The sequence below is a fragment of the Tiliqua scincoides genome, chromosome 5 (assembly GCF_035046505.1).
Source record: "Tiliqua scincoides isolate rTilSci1 chromosome 5, rTilSci1.hap2, whole genome shotgun sequence".
In the NCBI taxonomy this organism is placed as follows: domain Eukaryota; kingdom Metazoa; phylum Chordata; class Lepidosauria; order Squamata; family Scincidae; genus Tiliqua; species Tiliqua scincoides.
In genome coordinates this window covers 16,556,347-16,574,183 of record NC_089825.1, presented here as the reverse complement: position 1 = coordinate 16,574,183, position 17,837 = coordinate 16,556,347, and the positions used below count along the sequence as shown (strand labels likewise).

Below are 17,837 nucleotides of genomic sequence, written 5' to 3'. Positions count from 1 at the left end.
TTTGGGATCAGAGTTTTCCTTCTCTCAGATGAGCTGCCTTCCCAGGCTAACATCCCATCTACCTGGTGGCTGTTTAGTCGCCTCTTACAACAAGTACAGCGAAACTGAGGGTCTATTCTTATCCCCCAGGGGTTGCAAACAATTAGGGTGCCAGCAACCCTATCTCAGCATGAAGTTTGAAATGTTACGTAGTCTAACAGAATTAAAACTATCTTAAAGAACAGGCTATATTTACCTGTATTCACACAAAACATTCAAGATTTATTCTGAAATAAGGGTGCAGTGGGCCCTCCTTATTCACAGGGGTTTGGTTCCAAACCATCAGCCCCACCCTCCACAGATAAGGAATTCCACAGATGCTGGGGTACACTCCCACAGCTCACACACTTACTTACCTGGAGCCTCTGAAGGCCTCTCCTGAGTTGCACTGAGCCAGCAAACCACTCTTTTGAGCTTTGTGGGCCTCAGAATGGCCTGCAAAAGCATCCAGAAGCTACTTCTGGTCAAACCAGAAGTTGTCTCCAAAAAAATCAAAAGTAGCTTCTGGAGGTTTCTGCAGCCATTATGCCTGTGGAGTGCAACAGAGTGGGTTGCCAGCACATTACAACATAGGAGAAGACTCCGGAGGCTCCAGTTAGGTAACTCCAGGGAGCCTCTGGATGTGCTCACAAGGACCTTCTATTTCTGTAGATGGTTAAATTAGTGGCCTTCCTATGCCAACGCGGGCCTCGGGGAAAGGTAGGTTTGTGTCAATCAAGCTTGATTGGTGGAGGGGTGTGGGGGGTGTGGAGAGGTAGCGGGAAGGAGGTTCTTTGGGGTGGGGAGGGTGAGCGGCAGGCGTTCCTGGGGTGAGTGGGGAGCGGGGAGCAGAAGGCGGAGTCAGGACCCGGTAGTTATGCTGCAAGGAAAGCGCCCTACAGGTAGACCACAGCTGCGATACAAGGACATCTGCAAGAGGGATCTGAAGGCCTTAGGAGTGGACCTCAACAGGTGGGAAACTCTGAACTCTGAGCGGCCCGCTTGGAGGCAGGTTGTACAGCATGGCCTTTCCCAGTTTAAAGAGACACTTGGCCAACAGGTTGAAGCAAAGAGGCAAAGAAGGAAGGCCCATAGCCAGGGAGACAGACCAGGGTCAGACTGCACTTGCTCCCGTTGTGGAAGGGATTTTCACTCCCGAATTGGCCTTTTCAGCCACACTAGAAGATGTTCCAAAACCACCTTTCAGAGCGCGATACCATAGTCTCTCGAGACTGAAGGTTGCCAACAACAAAGTAAATTAGTGGATATGAGACCTGCGGATGCACAGGCTCCACTGTATTTAGAAAGGTTACATCCTCAATTTATTGTAAATAGCTTTTTTACATATAAAAAATTAAGGTTTCAAAATTAAAGTGATACTTGCCGAACTTTTTTCCCATTTTCTGTAATTTTTGTTACATTTAATAAACCATACTTCTCTTGGCCCTGAAAAACAAAATAAACCATGAATCAGCAAGCAAAAAACTCTTTTCCTTTACAGTCAGAAAAAATCTCCCCCTAGCGCAGCCATTTTCAACCACTGTGCCGTGGCACACTGGTGTGCCACAAGTGGTCCACAGGTATGCCAGTGGAATTTGGGGGAAGGTCATTTCTTAGTAGGGCCAATGGGGATATGAGTCCTCCACTGGCAGCATGGTGTGCCTTGTCAATTGTAAAAAACCTGATGGTGTGCCTTGACAATTTTAGTGGCCTCGTCAGTGTACCATGAGTTGAAAAGGATTGAAAATCGCTGCCCTAGTGTATAAAGAGTTTCCAGTAGGGATTAAACATTGATACCTGAACTGCAGGAATTCAGCTCCCTGTAGAACTTATGTTCAGTGAACATCAGCTAAACGTCTAAAACAGTTTTGCAAAATATGGCCAAAAAGTTGTAACTCTTAACATTTTTTAGTAGCTACCAGCCTATACAAGCCATTTGTAGTCTAAAGGGGAAAAAACATGTTACTTCTGTGATGTTTCAATACCTCATCTCCTGAAGGCAATTCTTGCTTGCCAAAGACAGCCAGACCAGTGACTACTAGAAGATTGGTTTAAACATTACCCACATAAGATTTTGACAATCAGGTTAACTTCAGTGATGAAATCCGAGAAACCGTAGGGATGTCAGGAGTATCACTGAGATATTTTACTTTAAAAAGCACCTGAAATTTTTAATGGTATCTCTGTTGCCTCTTGGGAGAAACTGATGGCAAAGAGTTTGCTTTGACATTTCCAATAAACACGTTAACCACACTACCATGTATTTATGGTAAGCTGTGCTTAGTACCTAAATATCTGTTCACCGAACTGTTAACACAGGCTGGGAGATCTTTCTGAACCACAATGCAATTGGTCCATGCCTAGTGGTAAAACATGATAATTTTTTTTGAATCAAATGCAATTTTAACAGTTATGTGATCTTTGGAACTTGCTCTATATTTGTTTTTAATGTTACTATTTTTGTAAAATATTGTAAGCAGCCTTGATTGTCCTCACTTTTTCCAGTATATTCATTTCCCCATTTTAAGAAGATTTTAAAATTCTGACACTTTTTTTATATGCATAACAACATGCATATGTTGTTGGATCAGACCAACAGGCCATCTAATCCTGCTTTCTGTATCTCATAGTGGTCCGCCAGATGCCTCAGGAAGCACACAAGGCAACAAGAGACCTGCATCCTGGTGCCCTCCCTTGCATCTGGCATTCTGAAGTAGCCTACTTCCAAAATCAGGAGGTTGCGCATACCCATAATGGCTTGTAATCTATGATGGACTTTTCCTCCAAAAATTTGACCAATTCCCTCTTAAAGTCACCCAGGCCAGATGCCATTACCACATCCTTGGGAAGGAGTTCCACAGACTAATTACCCATTGGGTAAAGAAATATTTTCTTCTGTCTGTCCTAACTCTCCCAACACTCAATTTTAGTGGATATCCCCTGGTTCTGGTGTTGCGTGAGAGGGAAAAGAACATTCCTTCATCCACTCTATCCATTCCCTGCATAATTTTATATGCCTCAATCATGTTCCCCCCTCAGCTGCCTTTTTTCTAGAGACTAAAGAGTCCCAATTGCCTAGCCTTTCCTCATAAGGGAGGTGCCCCGGCCCATTAATCATTTTGGTCGTGCTCTCTTTTGCACCTTATGCAATTATTCCCATTCCCTGCAGATATAATTGTTACCCAATAACCTAATTCAACACACATGAGCTGGGTTATTCTGGAACACCAATTACCATCACCTCATCTAAATCATTAATTTAGGAAGAAATGTGCAAGACTGGGTAAACACAACCCAAAGCAGTACAAACAGTCCCTTCCTATAAAGATGTACAAAGTAATCAGTGTTATTTGCTGATTGTATTGGGGACCAACAAGACCATCCTGAAACAGGATAACTTTATTTCTCTGATAAAGACTGCCTCATTTTGTGAGAAAAACCAAAAATTGATCAAGACAAACTCTACTTCCTACCCTAAAACAAAGACCTATTTGCACTTAATGCAAAGACAACCATGCTCCTAGTTGAAAGTTGGAGAAATGACTCAGGTGTGTGGATCTTGCAAATGTTCAAAAGCCAAGACTACGTCTTCAGATTTATCTTAATGTGCTGAGAACAATAAATTTCATGTGAAAAGGCCTTAAACCTCTTTCCTTTTACATAAAAAGTGTCATCACAAGAAGCTAAATCAAAAGCATTATATTTTTCTAATTTATATATTACAACATTTATACTGACTGTGGCTTGATGCTTTGGTGAGGAGGGAGAGGTCTCATTTTCAGGAGCCTTTGAAGATACTGCAGAATCCTAAGGGGGGAAAAGTGAGATTCAAGTAGTTATACCACAGAAGCTACTTAAGATTTACAGAATTTGGACATAACGACTAAAGAGTTGTGGTCCAGTACTGAGATACTGGAATTCCAATTATATATAAGTTGAAACACACTGTTATTCCATTAACCGATGTACAAGTAGGCTTTTTCTTGTACAGGGCAATCTACTAATACCTATAAGTAGATCATGTTTCAGATACTAACTTGCTCATGGTGTGCTGAGAACAAATGGGCAGGATTAGGCAAGAGATGTTCAGAAGAATAAGTTGGCAACTGCAAAAATACAAGAATTAATAACTCATTACTTTTTCACAGATTCTGAAAAGCCAGAATGTTTTAAGGAATTTAATATTTCAATTTCTTATAATCAAAACTGATTTGCATCTTTTCCAGATGAGAGTCTATATTTTTGCATTGAGCAAAAATTACACACTTATGCAAAAGCCTGTGAACTCCCAAAAGATTAGGCAATTTGGAAGGAAATTTGAAGCTTTTTTCCAGAAGGCAGCCAATGATAATTCATCATTAAAAAGCAGGGACAGCTGGCATAAATACAAGTGTTACGTTATGACATTTCCTAGGGTATTCTATGACATCTTGTTACTAAATAATTAAAGATTAAGGGGTTCTGACATTCATACCTCTCTCAAAAAGGCTGAGCATTTATGTGTTATATACTGAGAGCACTTCAAGTGCACATAAAGGTGCAGACTATTTATCCACGGATTTTTTATCTGCTGATTTGTCTCAGGGGGTGGGGGAACTGAAAGTCACACACACCTTTGCCCTTCGCTGGCATCTCACTCCTTTTCCAGGCAGCCCAAAACACTGCAAAAAGGCTCAGGCAGGGAAGTATCCCTGGAGCCATGGAAGAGGTTCCCCAGCAAGGTGGAGCACGTGCTCGCTCGCTCGCTCGCTCTCTCTCTCTCATACACACACACACACACAGCAGCTGCAGTAGCAACAGAGGGGATTGCTTTAAAAAACCCAGGGAGTGTTTGCTGAATTCTCCCCCCCCCCCCCATGGTGCAGGCTCTCCATGCTCCAGCCTAACAAAACAGGCCAGCAAGGCTACAATCCTCTCCACACTTTCATGGGAGTAAGCCCCATTGATTACAGTGGGGCTTACTTCTGAGTAGGCAGGCCAAGGACTGAGTTCTTAAAAGGTCGGCATCCCACCTGTGAAAGAAGAGGGACAGAAGCGGGAGGGAAGGAAGAGGATTGACAACAGCTGCCTTAGTTTTCTGCCATCCAGAAGTGTCAGGCTGCAGCCTATTTGTGTAACTCTATGGGATTTAGCACGAGTTTTTTGTTAATCACACCGAGTCACTGAACAGAACTAGCATGGATAAATAGGCTCCACCTGTATTTTGTAAACCTGGACACTGAAAAATACTGGAGCCTAATTCCTTTGTACCCTTGCAAACAAATGTCAGATGCATTTGTTTAGAAAGGAACATTGGCTGGAGAGTTAGAAGGGAAGTCTGATGAAATGCTGATCTTTGTGATTCCAGGTGATTAGCAGAAACACTGATTTGGACAAGTATGCAAATGAATAGTAGGAAGTTCAATACATACAATCCATCCAATGAGATGCATATACCCACTGACAATTCTGCAATCATGCTTTCCCCTTTTGGCAACTCCTGCTGAAAGGGAAAATTTATAAAGGAACCCCAAGGCTTTGCAGCTCAGCAGCTAAGAAGTGATCTGCAAAGTGAAACCTTGGTAGAAGTGGTGCTGTTGAAAGGGCAGCCCAATGCAGGGATGTGCCAGAGTCACAGCACGGGGTTATGAGTCAAGTCACAAGTCTTTGCCCCTTGACTTGACTCACAAGTCATAACAGATAGTTGTCGTGACTTGTCCTGAGCCTTTTTAAAGAGACATTTTTGACCTGAGTCTTTACAAAAAGTGAGTCCAGTGCAGCTCCTCAGAAAACAATGGAGGTAGGGGTGTGTGTGCGTGAGTGAGAGAGAGATCATTTAACACTGCCCTGATGTTCCCATCTCTTCTGCTGTCAGCAATGTGTTGAAGTCCTTCACTTCAAATGAGCCATGAGTTTGGAAGGTGTTGTTCTTCTATCACAACAAAACACCTCCCCCCTGCTTTGCTCGCCTCCTTAACCCCCTCCTGTGGTGTTTTTAAGTGCTTAAGCAGAAGCACACAGAGAGCCTTGGTGCGATGGCAATTGCGGGCAAACCCTCCCTTGTTGGCAAACCGACAGGGATGCTAGTTCCCAGGCTGAAGTGTGACAATAGCTGATACAGCACTCTGTGAAGAAGCACCCATTGTTCTCACCCCTGTATGAGATTCTAATGTGGCTTTATCTGAGAACTGAATGTAGCTGTTAATGTTGCAAGTAAATAAAAACGCAGGAGGAGGCTAGTAGAATCAGCTTCTCTCTCTCTCTCTGCACTCTCAACCCTCAATATGTCTGCTGTCTCTTGATTTTCTGTCTAACCATTCATTGCTTCTGCTCTCGCACCTATATCCAGCAACCTGACCCCTGGGCTTTGGTTGCTCCCCCAAGGGTCACTGCAACACCCTCCCTTTTGCTATCCAGGCATTTTTCTATCTCAAGACCCTCTCCCCTGTCCACTTGGTTCCTCCTTCTCAACTCCCTCACCCAGAGGAAAAAAAATCAGGCAATCCATTCGGCCAATTAATTGTCCATTCCTTCCAAGGCGGACCAGACAACCCACCCCTCCTGTCCTGACTGCCTACAGCTTCTTCTGGTTCCTCCCCCCAGCCTCGTGTAGCCTCCCTCATCCTCTTGCTTCCTGGAGCCAACCCACCTTCTCCAATCAAGACTGCTGCTTGCATTGGTTTGAATGCTAGATTCCAGATCAAAATGATCCTTAGGTATGAGTCAATAATTAGACCAAATGGTGCAGTGAGGACAAACTGCATCTTCTGAAATAAACACAGCCAATAATCTCCCATCTATTTTCCCTAAATGTCTTCTTTATTTGACACAGGATGCTGTCATATTTTATTTTACAGTAAATAAACCACCCCTGAAGAGCAAGACTATTATAATCTTAATCTCTGTGCTGTACCTGAATCAAGAGACAAGTAGTTATTTCTGTGGCCCAGTGAATAAAAAACTATCCTATGTGCCAGAAACTACATCACTGGTGGTATCCTACCATTTTAAACTAGCCAAGTGCCTGCTACAATGGAGGGACTGCAATGGTTCTTTAAAGCTTTTAAATAATTTATTAAAAATTCTCAGTGGTTTGGGAATAGAATATTTAAGAACCCTGTCCAACTGTTCAGGTCATTTTCAGAGACTTGGTTCCATATACCCCCCCCCCCCCCAGAGATAAGAGAGAAAAGATTGTCTCACTGGTGACACCACCAGTGAAACTTCCTTTCCACAGAAACTTATCTAGTCTCTTCAATGGGACAAAGGTCAAGACTATTCCCTTTCATTGAGCATTTCAGGAAACAGATGCATAGGTGAGTTTGACTGCTGCTTTTATTATGTCTGCAGCTTTGTTAGTTCTTGCTCTTGTGGCTTTTGTTTTATTTTGAATTTACTGTACCTTGGTCGGCAAGCCATCTTATGAAAAATGGCATATACACATCTTTATTTACTATATTTTATCCCACTTTTCTCCCCAAGGGGCACCAACAACAGCTGACAAATGTCAAACCGCATCTAAAACAATAAGCTATATATAAATATTAAAACAAACTCAAAATCATAACAAAACCAGCAGCATGAAGGGCAAAGCTCATAAAATCTAAAAACAGCATGAAAGTAAAAATCCAGATTGAAATAAGCATAGTAACTAAAGATTCCCCACCCCCACCCCCAAAACACCCCATGACCTTAAAAAGCTAATCTAAAAAGAAACTGCCGGAAAGCTTCTAAGGAGGGAGCAGTTTATAAACTGAGAGGGAAGGAGTGCCATAAAGTTGGTGCCATTATTTCTTGCTACCACCCCTCCATAGGCAACGGCACCTGCAAAAGGACTTTCTCTGATGAATGGAAGGCATGAACTGGATTGTACCCCTGGTCCCAAGACATATAGGCAGAGGTGTTTGTTTCCAGTGAGTAAGACAGGCTGTAAACCTCAAGTCTTGCTGAACACAATGGGCTTACTTCTGAGGAAGGTAAATAACATAATTTTCAAACACCTCTATGTATAGGACTTTAAAGGTCAAAACTAGCACCTTGAATTGGATCCAAAAACAAATTGGTAGCCAGTGCAGCCATTGGAGCAGTGACCTGACAAGCTGCCTGCTTCCAGCAATCACACAAGACCGCTGCATTCTGCATTAACTGCAGTTGCCAAACCGGTCTTCACACAAGGTAAGACATACATTTACATTCACCCACTGAATGTACATTCACACATTCTGTACATTCAATGTACAGAAATACATTATACAATATACAGGCACATTGACTTCTGCAGAAGAAAATAGGAACTGCCACCGGGAGCGAGATCAACTGAGTTTTCCCTCCCTGTTAATTCTAGACCTTCAAATGTTTTTCTTTCAGGTTTTGCCCCCATCTCAAATGTGTCCCTGATAGCAGTAACTTTATTATTTTAAGTAAAAATGAGTAACTCCTGCTGACTTTTCTGGGAGAAAGCAAATCCAGGCCGTCAGTTGTGTGTAATCTAAGCATACATTCCAAAGGTAGTTATGTTTCTGTATCTAACACAAACTAAATAATCCACATTCATCATGAAAACAACTGTAGGGTGGAGTAATAAGTTTATAGTGAACAATTATTGATATGTACCTTATAGGGAATAGCAAGCAATTTCACACCAGTAATTTTGTATTTTAACTGCACCATAATTTTTGAAAGATATACAATACAACATACATGACTACAAAATGCAAAAATGCTCTTCCACTGTTACCTTGTCATTGGTGTCCAGCACAACTGAGCTATGCCTCCACTTCGTTAAAACGATTGGTTCTTGCAGCCTTCTGTCCAGGCTCCTGCTTTTAATTATTTCCCTTTGCTGTTGTGGTGAAGCATTATACTAAAAGGGGGAGGGAGGGAAAGCCACACACTGTCAGAACAGTACTTAAAATAAAAGCCAAACACCACATGTTCAATTCAGTAGCAGCTATTTTCACATCATAAATAGAATTGCAATTTTTCCCAACATCTATTTTCTTTGAATTAGCTAACAAATTTGCCTACCACCCTGGAGCTTAGGTCTATGAGATGCAACTTCTAGTCCAGTGGTTCCCAACCTTTAGGAACCTGTGGACCACTGAGGCAAACACTGGAATTGTTGTGGACCACATGCAACCTCCTCCATCCCAACCACACAAAAAAATGCAATTCAATTTGGTAGCCCATGGGGGAATTCTTGACAAGACACTGGTAACACCAGCTGCGGGGGGGGGGGTAATCTCTGCCCTCTCTGGTGGTCCATGGGGAAGCATCTCACTGAGTGAGCCCGCCTCCACAGACTACCAGAAAGGGTGCAGAATGAACCCTCCCACAGTTGGCACTTCAGCAAGCACTTGGCCACCAGAGAGGGCGAATAACAGACTACCTACAGCCACAGCCAATATTTCAGTGGTCTGTGGGGGGGGGGGTGGTCACTTGCTGTGATCCTGGAAGTAATCAAAGATGATCATTTTTTCCCCTAAGACCTTGGGGACCACTTCGCAGGGTCTCATGGACCACCTACGGTCACCAGACCACAGCTTGGGAACCACTGTTCTAGCCCTAAGCAGTATCTCACAGACCAAAGCTCCAGAACAGTAGGCAAATTTGTTAGCTAATTCAGAGAAATTAAATGTCCACTGATTTAAAGTCGCAGCTCATGACTGAGCTATGGTACAGCTTTCTTCCATAAGGAAACTGTACCACATCAAGAAATATAGGCTTACCATCTCGCAACCTGAATGTCACACAACATTTACTAGTGCAGGGCAAAACAGTGCACCACAGCATCAAGACATGCTATATAGTAGGGGTGAGCAAGCATGAAGCCCCTAGAACTCAATTTTCCATACCTGTTCCCCAAACTTAACTGTAAAAGAAGCAAGCTTGCAGAAATGTTCTCTGCACAAATAAGTTTAACAGCAAAAATGAGGAACTGGAAACAAGAAGGAAAGTCAAATAGCCAGCTCTTGTGATAGTTAATTCTTCATCTCACACCCTGAGTTTTTTTTAAATTTTTATTTTTAAAAAATATTTGAAGGTAATAGCATCTTAGTACAAAAGAACAGCATGCCCTTGTACAGCTGCAGTAAGTACCTGCCACTTGCATATGCAAGTTATATTACTATACTGCATGTTAAGGTGCAAGCTGTCTCCCTCCAGCTAATATAAATTTTTGATTTAGACACTACAGCCAAGTAAAGTACCCATCCCTGGAAGACAGATCTCTAACAGAAGTTAATAGGGCCATGACAACTCTCCTCATTTAACCAATTTTGCCAGATAGATGCTTAGGAAGAAAAACAATTCATATAACCTAACAGAGGGAATAACATGGCAGCTTAGATAGGCAGGCACTATAAGAGGTACATGTTAATTAAGTTAGTCACAAGACAAGTAAAACTGTATAACTTCACCATCACACAATGCCCCAAAATCCAATTTAATCATGAAGTCTGATAGTAGCCAAAGACAGCTGTCTTAAAGGTGCTACATATTCCATGCAATGTTCACCTAACCGAAGAGAACTGGCTTGTAGCATACCATAGTTACATTCGAAAGTGTCTTGGTGTTAAATAGTTAAGACCCAGTCGAAACAACTGCTAGCTACAGTAATGTACCCTCAAGCTACATGATACAAGGATGTACATCACAGCAGTTGCAATATTCTAAACTGTGGACACATCATACCTCAAACAGTGATAGAATTCAAAGAGCATGTAGAGTCAAACTTTAAATTCTATTTGGAATTCTGAAAAACATCCATTAACTATGCACACTGCAAGGAATTATTAGCTACATCAGTTGGGCTTAATATGCTTGTACACACTTTCTGCTAAAACCATTTCCTTGTTTAACTAGAGAAGACTGATCAGTAATTTCTTTCACATGTACATCAGCCTCTAAAGTGAAAAATTAGAACCATCTGATGTTTTCTATACTGACTTGCAAGTTACTAGAAAATGATACATTTTGACTCTTATTTCTCCCAGCTCTTTCTTCCACTGATGGGAGGATTCACCTCCTGCGGCATGACTTCAGGCAAGAGCCGTTATTAATACCCAGGAGCTCTGTAACAATCAAAATCAATTTTTCAGACATCCAAACAAACATAGGGTCCCCCCCCCAGATGAAATAAGTTTTGCCAGTGTATAGAAAACTGTATAAAACTGACTCTTCCAATTAAACACAAAATCATTTTTCAACAGAATGCTATTACGGATTACACTGAAAAAACATTTTTCTCACTCTTTAGAATAAGGTTATATTATGACACTACAATATACCACATAACAATACATGGGGGGAAGGGGATACAGCCCTTATGTATAGAACAGATTCAAAGAGTTTCTGAAATCAGGAATCTAACTGTACAATCTCTTTTTATATTTATATATGAGATGACTCACACAATCGGGCAGGGCAGGAAATCACACCACCACTGGTACACATTAAGCGTTCTGCCTTCACAAAAGAAAGCAGTGTAGCCGAACAAGAAGTATTTCCAGAACCAAGTCAAAACTCTTCAAAAACATTCAGTATCTTTTCCACAAATAAGTTTAAAATATCCTATTTACAGTGGGGTTCTCCCCAAATTTTAAAAGTCATGTTGTAGTAAATGTTGATTGCCAACTCCTAGTAGTCTGAACATATGATGTCAACACAGCAGGCCCTGTGCTTTAGGATATAAACCTATGGCCAGTGGGCCAGATCTGGCCCATAGTTCCAAAAAGGTACATCTACCTGGCCACAGTAGCTCTAAAAAAAATTAATATTTATAACTCTCCCACTCTAAGTCTTACAGAGAAAGTGTTATAAATGTTAATTCTTTTTTAGTGCTACCGTGTAAGTCTTGCAGAGAGAAGAAACAAGGGCAGAAGCTTTCTTTGGGCATCAGTCTCTGTCTGGCCATGCATCTCTCTGAGTTATGTCCTTTCTTAGCAAAATGGCCTCAGAGGTTCATGCATGCATTCTTGCTATTGACGAACCCAATGTCTGGCCCCTATGCAGAAGGGGTTGCCAACCCCTGGTATAAATGTTCATACTCGTCTGCATTATGTATGAAAGACTGCCTGCAGTCTTCCGTTTTGTTGTCGCTTCTCATCTCCACACAGGCAGAATGTGCCTCCTTCTGCGTTTCTAAAGTACACATCCAGTATAAACTGGGTCAATGTTAGATGAAAGGAAAAACTGGGAGGCTGATTTTTTTTAGATTCCTTCCCACCTTACCAATAGCAAACAGTGAAAATCATTAAAACTAAACATGTTAAATATTAAATGAATTACATTAAAAGTATGGCTGCAATTCTACACTCACTTTCTCCCAAGCACAAGTCCCACTAAACATACTGGGGCCAACTTCCATGCAACAATGCACAAGACTGCACTGGCTGGCCAATGAGGAAATCAGGATGCTGAAAGAGGCAGATGATAATAATGATGATAATGATAATAACTAGGTACTTATATACCACCTTTCTGGTTACTCCTCTGACTTTATTCAAGGCGGTTTACATAGGCAGGCATTTCTAAATCCCTCAAGGGGATTTTTACAATCATAGAGGTTCTCTCTTTTAAGAACCAACAACATTTCAGAATGGATCTTCCTGATTTGGTCTCACTTCTGGCCTCCAGTTCTCCCATGCAGGCTGACAAGCAGCTCCATCTCTCACATGGAGGACAACCAAGACACTTCTTGCTCACACCAAGAGTAGATGGAATCACTCAGCTTGGCTTGTCAGCTGCTTCAAGGTCTTGCCATTCTCAGCCGTTCAGGGAGCTGCCGCTGTTCTCGAACTGCCAACCTTCTGATGTTATCTTCGGGCTAACAGAGGCTCTACCCTCTAGACCAGACCTTCAGATCTTTGGCCCGATCTTTTGCTCATTCCCCTTCTTAAGCAAGCACCACCACATACCCAAGTGGCAAATGACCAAGCCCAGGTTAGAATATATTTTTAATCTACTAAGGAAAATACTACAATAATAAAGTCCCCATGATGCATCACCACAGCAGGTGTGGCATGCATGAGCTGAGTGGTTCTCATTTAAGTCTTGGCTTAAGTGGACTTACAAGCTGTTATACAAAGGTTACTGAACCAATGTGAAGCCCTATACAATAACTACTCTCCAGTACAAAATGATAGGGCCTCCAGATAGAGCAATATTAATACCCCCAAACCTTATATGTTATGCATAATTACATTGCCATTTTCCATTCGATTTGCTTATGTAGAATCATGCTGTTCACATTGATTTCAAATCATGCTCATTTGGGTAGTGACATTCTGTGAATTAATTCAACCCATGCAGTTTTACTTGCATTGTTATTCATGATCCCAAAAATTGATTAAAAGGGGGGGGGGGAAATCATACTGGAGAAATGTGTGCACAAGTGTATTAGAGAATTTATTGACAACCATTGCAATTAAAATGTAGAACCAGAATTTTTTCTGGGAGCAATGTGGCACTTTGGGGTTTGCAAGGAAGGTGAATTAGAAATGCAGAGACTGCTTTTATTCTCAAATTTTATAATAAAAAAAGAAAAGGCCAGAATGAGGATCTGGAGTGGAGGTAGGGTAGAAAACTACTCTTTTGGTATTGCGTAGATGAAGGAGTAAGCACCCTTGACTCACCTGTCTGTAGTATGTGGGGTGTGAATTTCCCTCCATTTTTCCCCCAGTGGCAATTAGATCCACAGTTAATCCTCTCCCTGTGCTCTGAATGGCTGCAGAAGGTAGACCGAATATGAGCCTATGGTATACATAGAAAGTTGACTCCTGCCCTTGCAGTGCTCACCAAACCAATTCATCAAATCTGCAGGGAGCTCCTACAGAGCAACAATGGCAGCCATGTAATACAATTGCATTTGGTCTCAGCAATTTAAATACATAATGGACAGATGCAGCCAAAACAAAAACTAGAACTTTGCCACTCAAAAGTGTTTTGGAGTACAATTTTATGGAGATATGAGGGTTCATTCTATAGCAGGCCTTCCTGATGCTATGAAAGGCAAGTCAGTAACAGTAGTAGCAGGTTTTCTACAATGAACAGCTATGTTATTGGTATGGCAGCTTTCCAAATTATTTTCCATTCAATTGTAAAACATTTTAGGCAAGTTCTAATAGGCTGCTTTGGGGTAACAGACCATTACCATAATCCCGTAGTGAAACAAACCAAACCGCTCAATTAACCATTTATTCTACTCACAGAAAGCTGATCTTAAAATTCTGTTCTGTATTAGGAAAACGTCAAAATGTTTACTAGATTTAAAATATTACAGTGTACTCCCACTTAACACAGGTGCATCCATAACCATTAATTGATGTCTATTCTAACAGTCCGTTTCAGTTAATCCTTCAAAACTGCTTCCAAATCCATTATGGGCTGCAACAGACAGATACAATCACAGAGTTGAATGGAGAACTTGTTCTCATTCCAATGCAGATGGCACAGACATGTCAGGTCTCAGATTCAAGGAAATCTCTCCCCCCTTACTCCTTAATGTTGCTGATAGATAAAAATATTGTAAATCAGCATAATGGGTAACCCTATAAATATGACATATTTGTAACTTGATTTATTTGTTTACAGATTCATTAAAATGTTTTTTTCAGGCATTGGACATTCCAATGCACCTGCTAAAGACTAAGTAGCAGCTGGGTTGCCTGCTGAGTGGTGCATCTGCTTCTGGCAAGGGGCCAGAGCAGCTAGTTCCTTCCTTATTCCCCTCCAAGCCTGTCTTGCCTAAGCTAGGAGAAGTTTAAGGGATGGGGGGAAAGGGTAGAGATACTTGGCTCATGTGAGTCACACCTCAACAGCACTGGCTGGTTTAATAGTCTCATGAAAGAAACTTGGTATTGAATCTATAGCAGTGAATAGCTATAGCCTTCCCTTCCCAACTCTGCACCCCAAACCTCCCTCAAACCACCCTTGCCAGCGCCTTGTCTGCTCTGATGAGGGCTGGGTCCATGTGTTCCAGGCATGCAGAGCCTCCAGCCATTTCTGCCAGCACCTCTGATGTGCATTATGGCAGTGCAACTATTGTACAGCCATTAGGACTTATGGCAGTGGCTCAGGAAATGCACTGCTGCAGGCCCTCTACAGGACTGAAATGCTAGGCTGGACTCTCTAAAGCTAGCCAGTCTTGAATCAGGCCAGAACCTGGATGGGAGATCACTCAGAAACCCCAAAGACGCAGCTCTTGGTTTCCTGAAGAAAGCATGTGATTAGAATATAAAGTAACTGTTCAGTCATTTTGCAAATGAATACTTCTGCTACTTTCCTAGCAAGGTGGTTTGACTTGTGCCCAACTGCAATTACTAACGTGTCTGAAGTTTCAGACTTTTCATACTACAGGCACTGATGAAACTGCAGTTACCTCTGAACTGGGTCATATTGTACCATCCAATGTATTTCTCACACACACACACAGTTCAGAAATCCAAGCACAACTCCTAAAAACAATGCTTAATTGCTGTATAATTAAACAACTAAAGAATAATGACTGTCTAGAATTTGACCTACATTGAACTACATTTCCATTTCAAACGCCTGGCCCTGAAAGTGTTGAATTCAAGGAACATGCTGACAGAGGATTCGTGCATTAATTCTAAGCTGTTTACAAAATTTCTTCAAGGATTTGAACCCATATTTTGAAAACAATTAAGCATACCACAGATTGTTCAACTGTTATCAGCATTCCTTCCTTTTGCCTGTTCCTAACTCTGGGAGAGAGATTTGTTACAAACTATTCCTCAAATTAACCCTCTTGCATCCTAAAAACGTCTTCTGAACAGCCTTTCCCAATCTGCAATTATAGATGCATTAATACTGGGTGGGAAATGAGAAGCAGCAATGCACACTCTTGAGGATAGTCCAATCTCTTAATAATGGTTGAGAAAGAATCACCTGCATTGCCCCTGAGTGTATAGCGGTATAGGGAAAAGATAAACATTTTAGAATATTCCTAAATCTGTACTGTACATATTGGTGACAAATATATTTTTAGGTGGCTGACTGCTCACATTGTGCCTTCTGCAGTTAGCTTTATACCATGTCAAATGATTGTTTTTTGTGCTAACTTAAGATTTTGGTTTGGCTGTAAAGCAGCTAATTAGATTCCAAGATTCCAATTCAAAGGGCTTCAGAAATGCCAAAAGTCTCTGTTTTTGCCATATCTTCCACTTCTTTCAGCAACCACAGTAATCAACTATACCAGATTACAAATTGCTTTTGAAATTCCAAGCGTTAACAGCATATTGCCAAACTGAGGAAAGATCATTGCCCCACCATATCATAAGGTCTCTCTTCACTGAAAGGAGTAACAGCAGGCAGCATCAGTTCCTTTTTTATAGCTCAAGCCTCAAAGTGGTAATAGTAATTTTACACTAGAATCCATCAAAAACTGCTTAACTAATCCATCAAACCAGTTCATAACAGATAAATTTTTATCCATGAATCCATATAAAAGCTACAGTGGCAAAGGAGAACTTTTTTAAACTAAAGGTAAATGGGCCAGGATTCAAAAACTGGCAAACCCATTGATGAATTGTTGTCCCCGTCCCCCCATATTTTTTTTCTCCTTAATAGCAGGCATCCACATTATATCACAAACTTCTTTTGACAGGCCCCTCAGTTTTAAAAAAAGAATTGGCATGTTTCATTGGGATATGGTTTGATGTCTGAGAAACACAAATCCAAACCTGTCTGGGGCATACAAAAATAGTTGAATGGTTTTTTGGAATCCAGTGTGTTAGAAACAAGTATGCAGAGTTATTTAAATATGACAGCCTCCATGTTTTCAAATTCTTCCAGAATTCGCAATATTAAACACATTTTTATCCTGCCTTTCCCCTTCCCAAAAGAAAGGCATTCCAATCACTGCACAAAGAAAATTAACACAATAAAAGACTAAAGCTACACAAAAAGATAGCAGTAACTGAACCCCAGAAATAGACCCCCTCAGCTTCTAAACAACGCAATTTTATTTACTTAAAATCATCATTTTCCTGAGTACAAAAATCTGCCCCTGATCTGAATTTTTAGGCTTTATCCTCCAATATAATTTATCAATCCAGGATCTGCAGTCTTTGATTGCACTATGCTTCACAGAGTCTACCTAACAGCTTTTAACAAAACAAGACTGTCTCATACAATTATAAAAAGAGTCTAACCTTTGGTTTCTTAACTACTACCAACTATATTCAGGACTTTGGGGCATTACAAGCTGCCCAGCAGAATATTCTAGCTATTTTCCAAGACTGAAAACCTGCCTGCATGACCAGTGAAATAAAAGATATTTAAAACTGTCTCTGGACAGAGTAAAATTTTATATTTTGCTCCAACATGGACCAAGATTACTGGCAATGTCTGTTAGATGAATTTTATAATATAAATTAAAAAGCAACTACCTGGAATTTAGAAGCAAGCCTTGTCACATGACTGATGAACTCTGCACTGTTTTCAAATTTCACACTGAATCTTTTGTAAATGCAGTAAAAAAATTTTGTCATGGGTGTACATGTCACCACTTGTATGGAACTATGCTGCATTATTAGGCTTCTAATATACTTGGAATCTTAAAACAAACTGGAAAATAAAACATCTAAATAGCCACCTCTATGTTCCTGGGTTCCAGGTGAGTATACAAACACATAGAAAAATACTATGAACTTTCACATCTCAAATCTTTGGAGACTAACATTTTATGACAGTGTGCGCTTGTTTTTGGTGTGTGGAGGGATTAGAGTTTGCTTCCTTCACTAAGACTTAAATAGTTAAATACGCAACAATGTACATTCTAGAGATGAAATCATGCATCTTTTGTATTAACTACTGCA

General features: G+C 41.0%; 1 protein-coding gene across 1 annotated transcript in view; it reads right to left on the bottom strand.

The window, feature by feature from the left end:
* ARHGAP12 (Rho GTPase activating protein 12) overlaps positions 1-17,837 on the bottom strand; it is a 77,505-nt gene that overhangs the window by 19,514 nt on the left and 40,154 nt on the right. The window contains exons 6-8 of the mRNA XM_066627774.1: positions 8,735-8,860; positions 3,757-3,825; positions 1,399-1,464 (exon numbers count right to left, since the gene is read on the bottom strand). Of these exons, the coding sequence (XP_066483871.1) occupies positions 1,399-1,464; positions 3,757-3,825; positions 8,735-8,860 (261 nt within the window). The remainder of the gene's footprint in view (positions 1-1,398; positions 1,465-3,756; positions 3,826-8,734; positions 8,861-17,837) is intronic.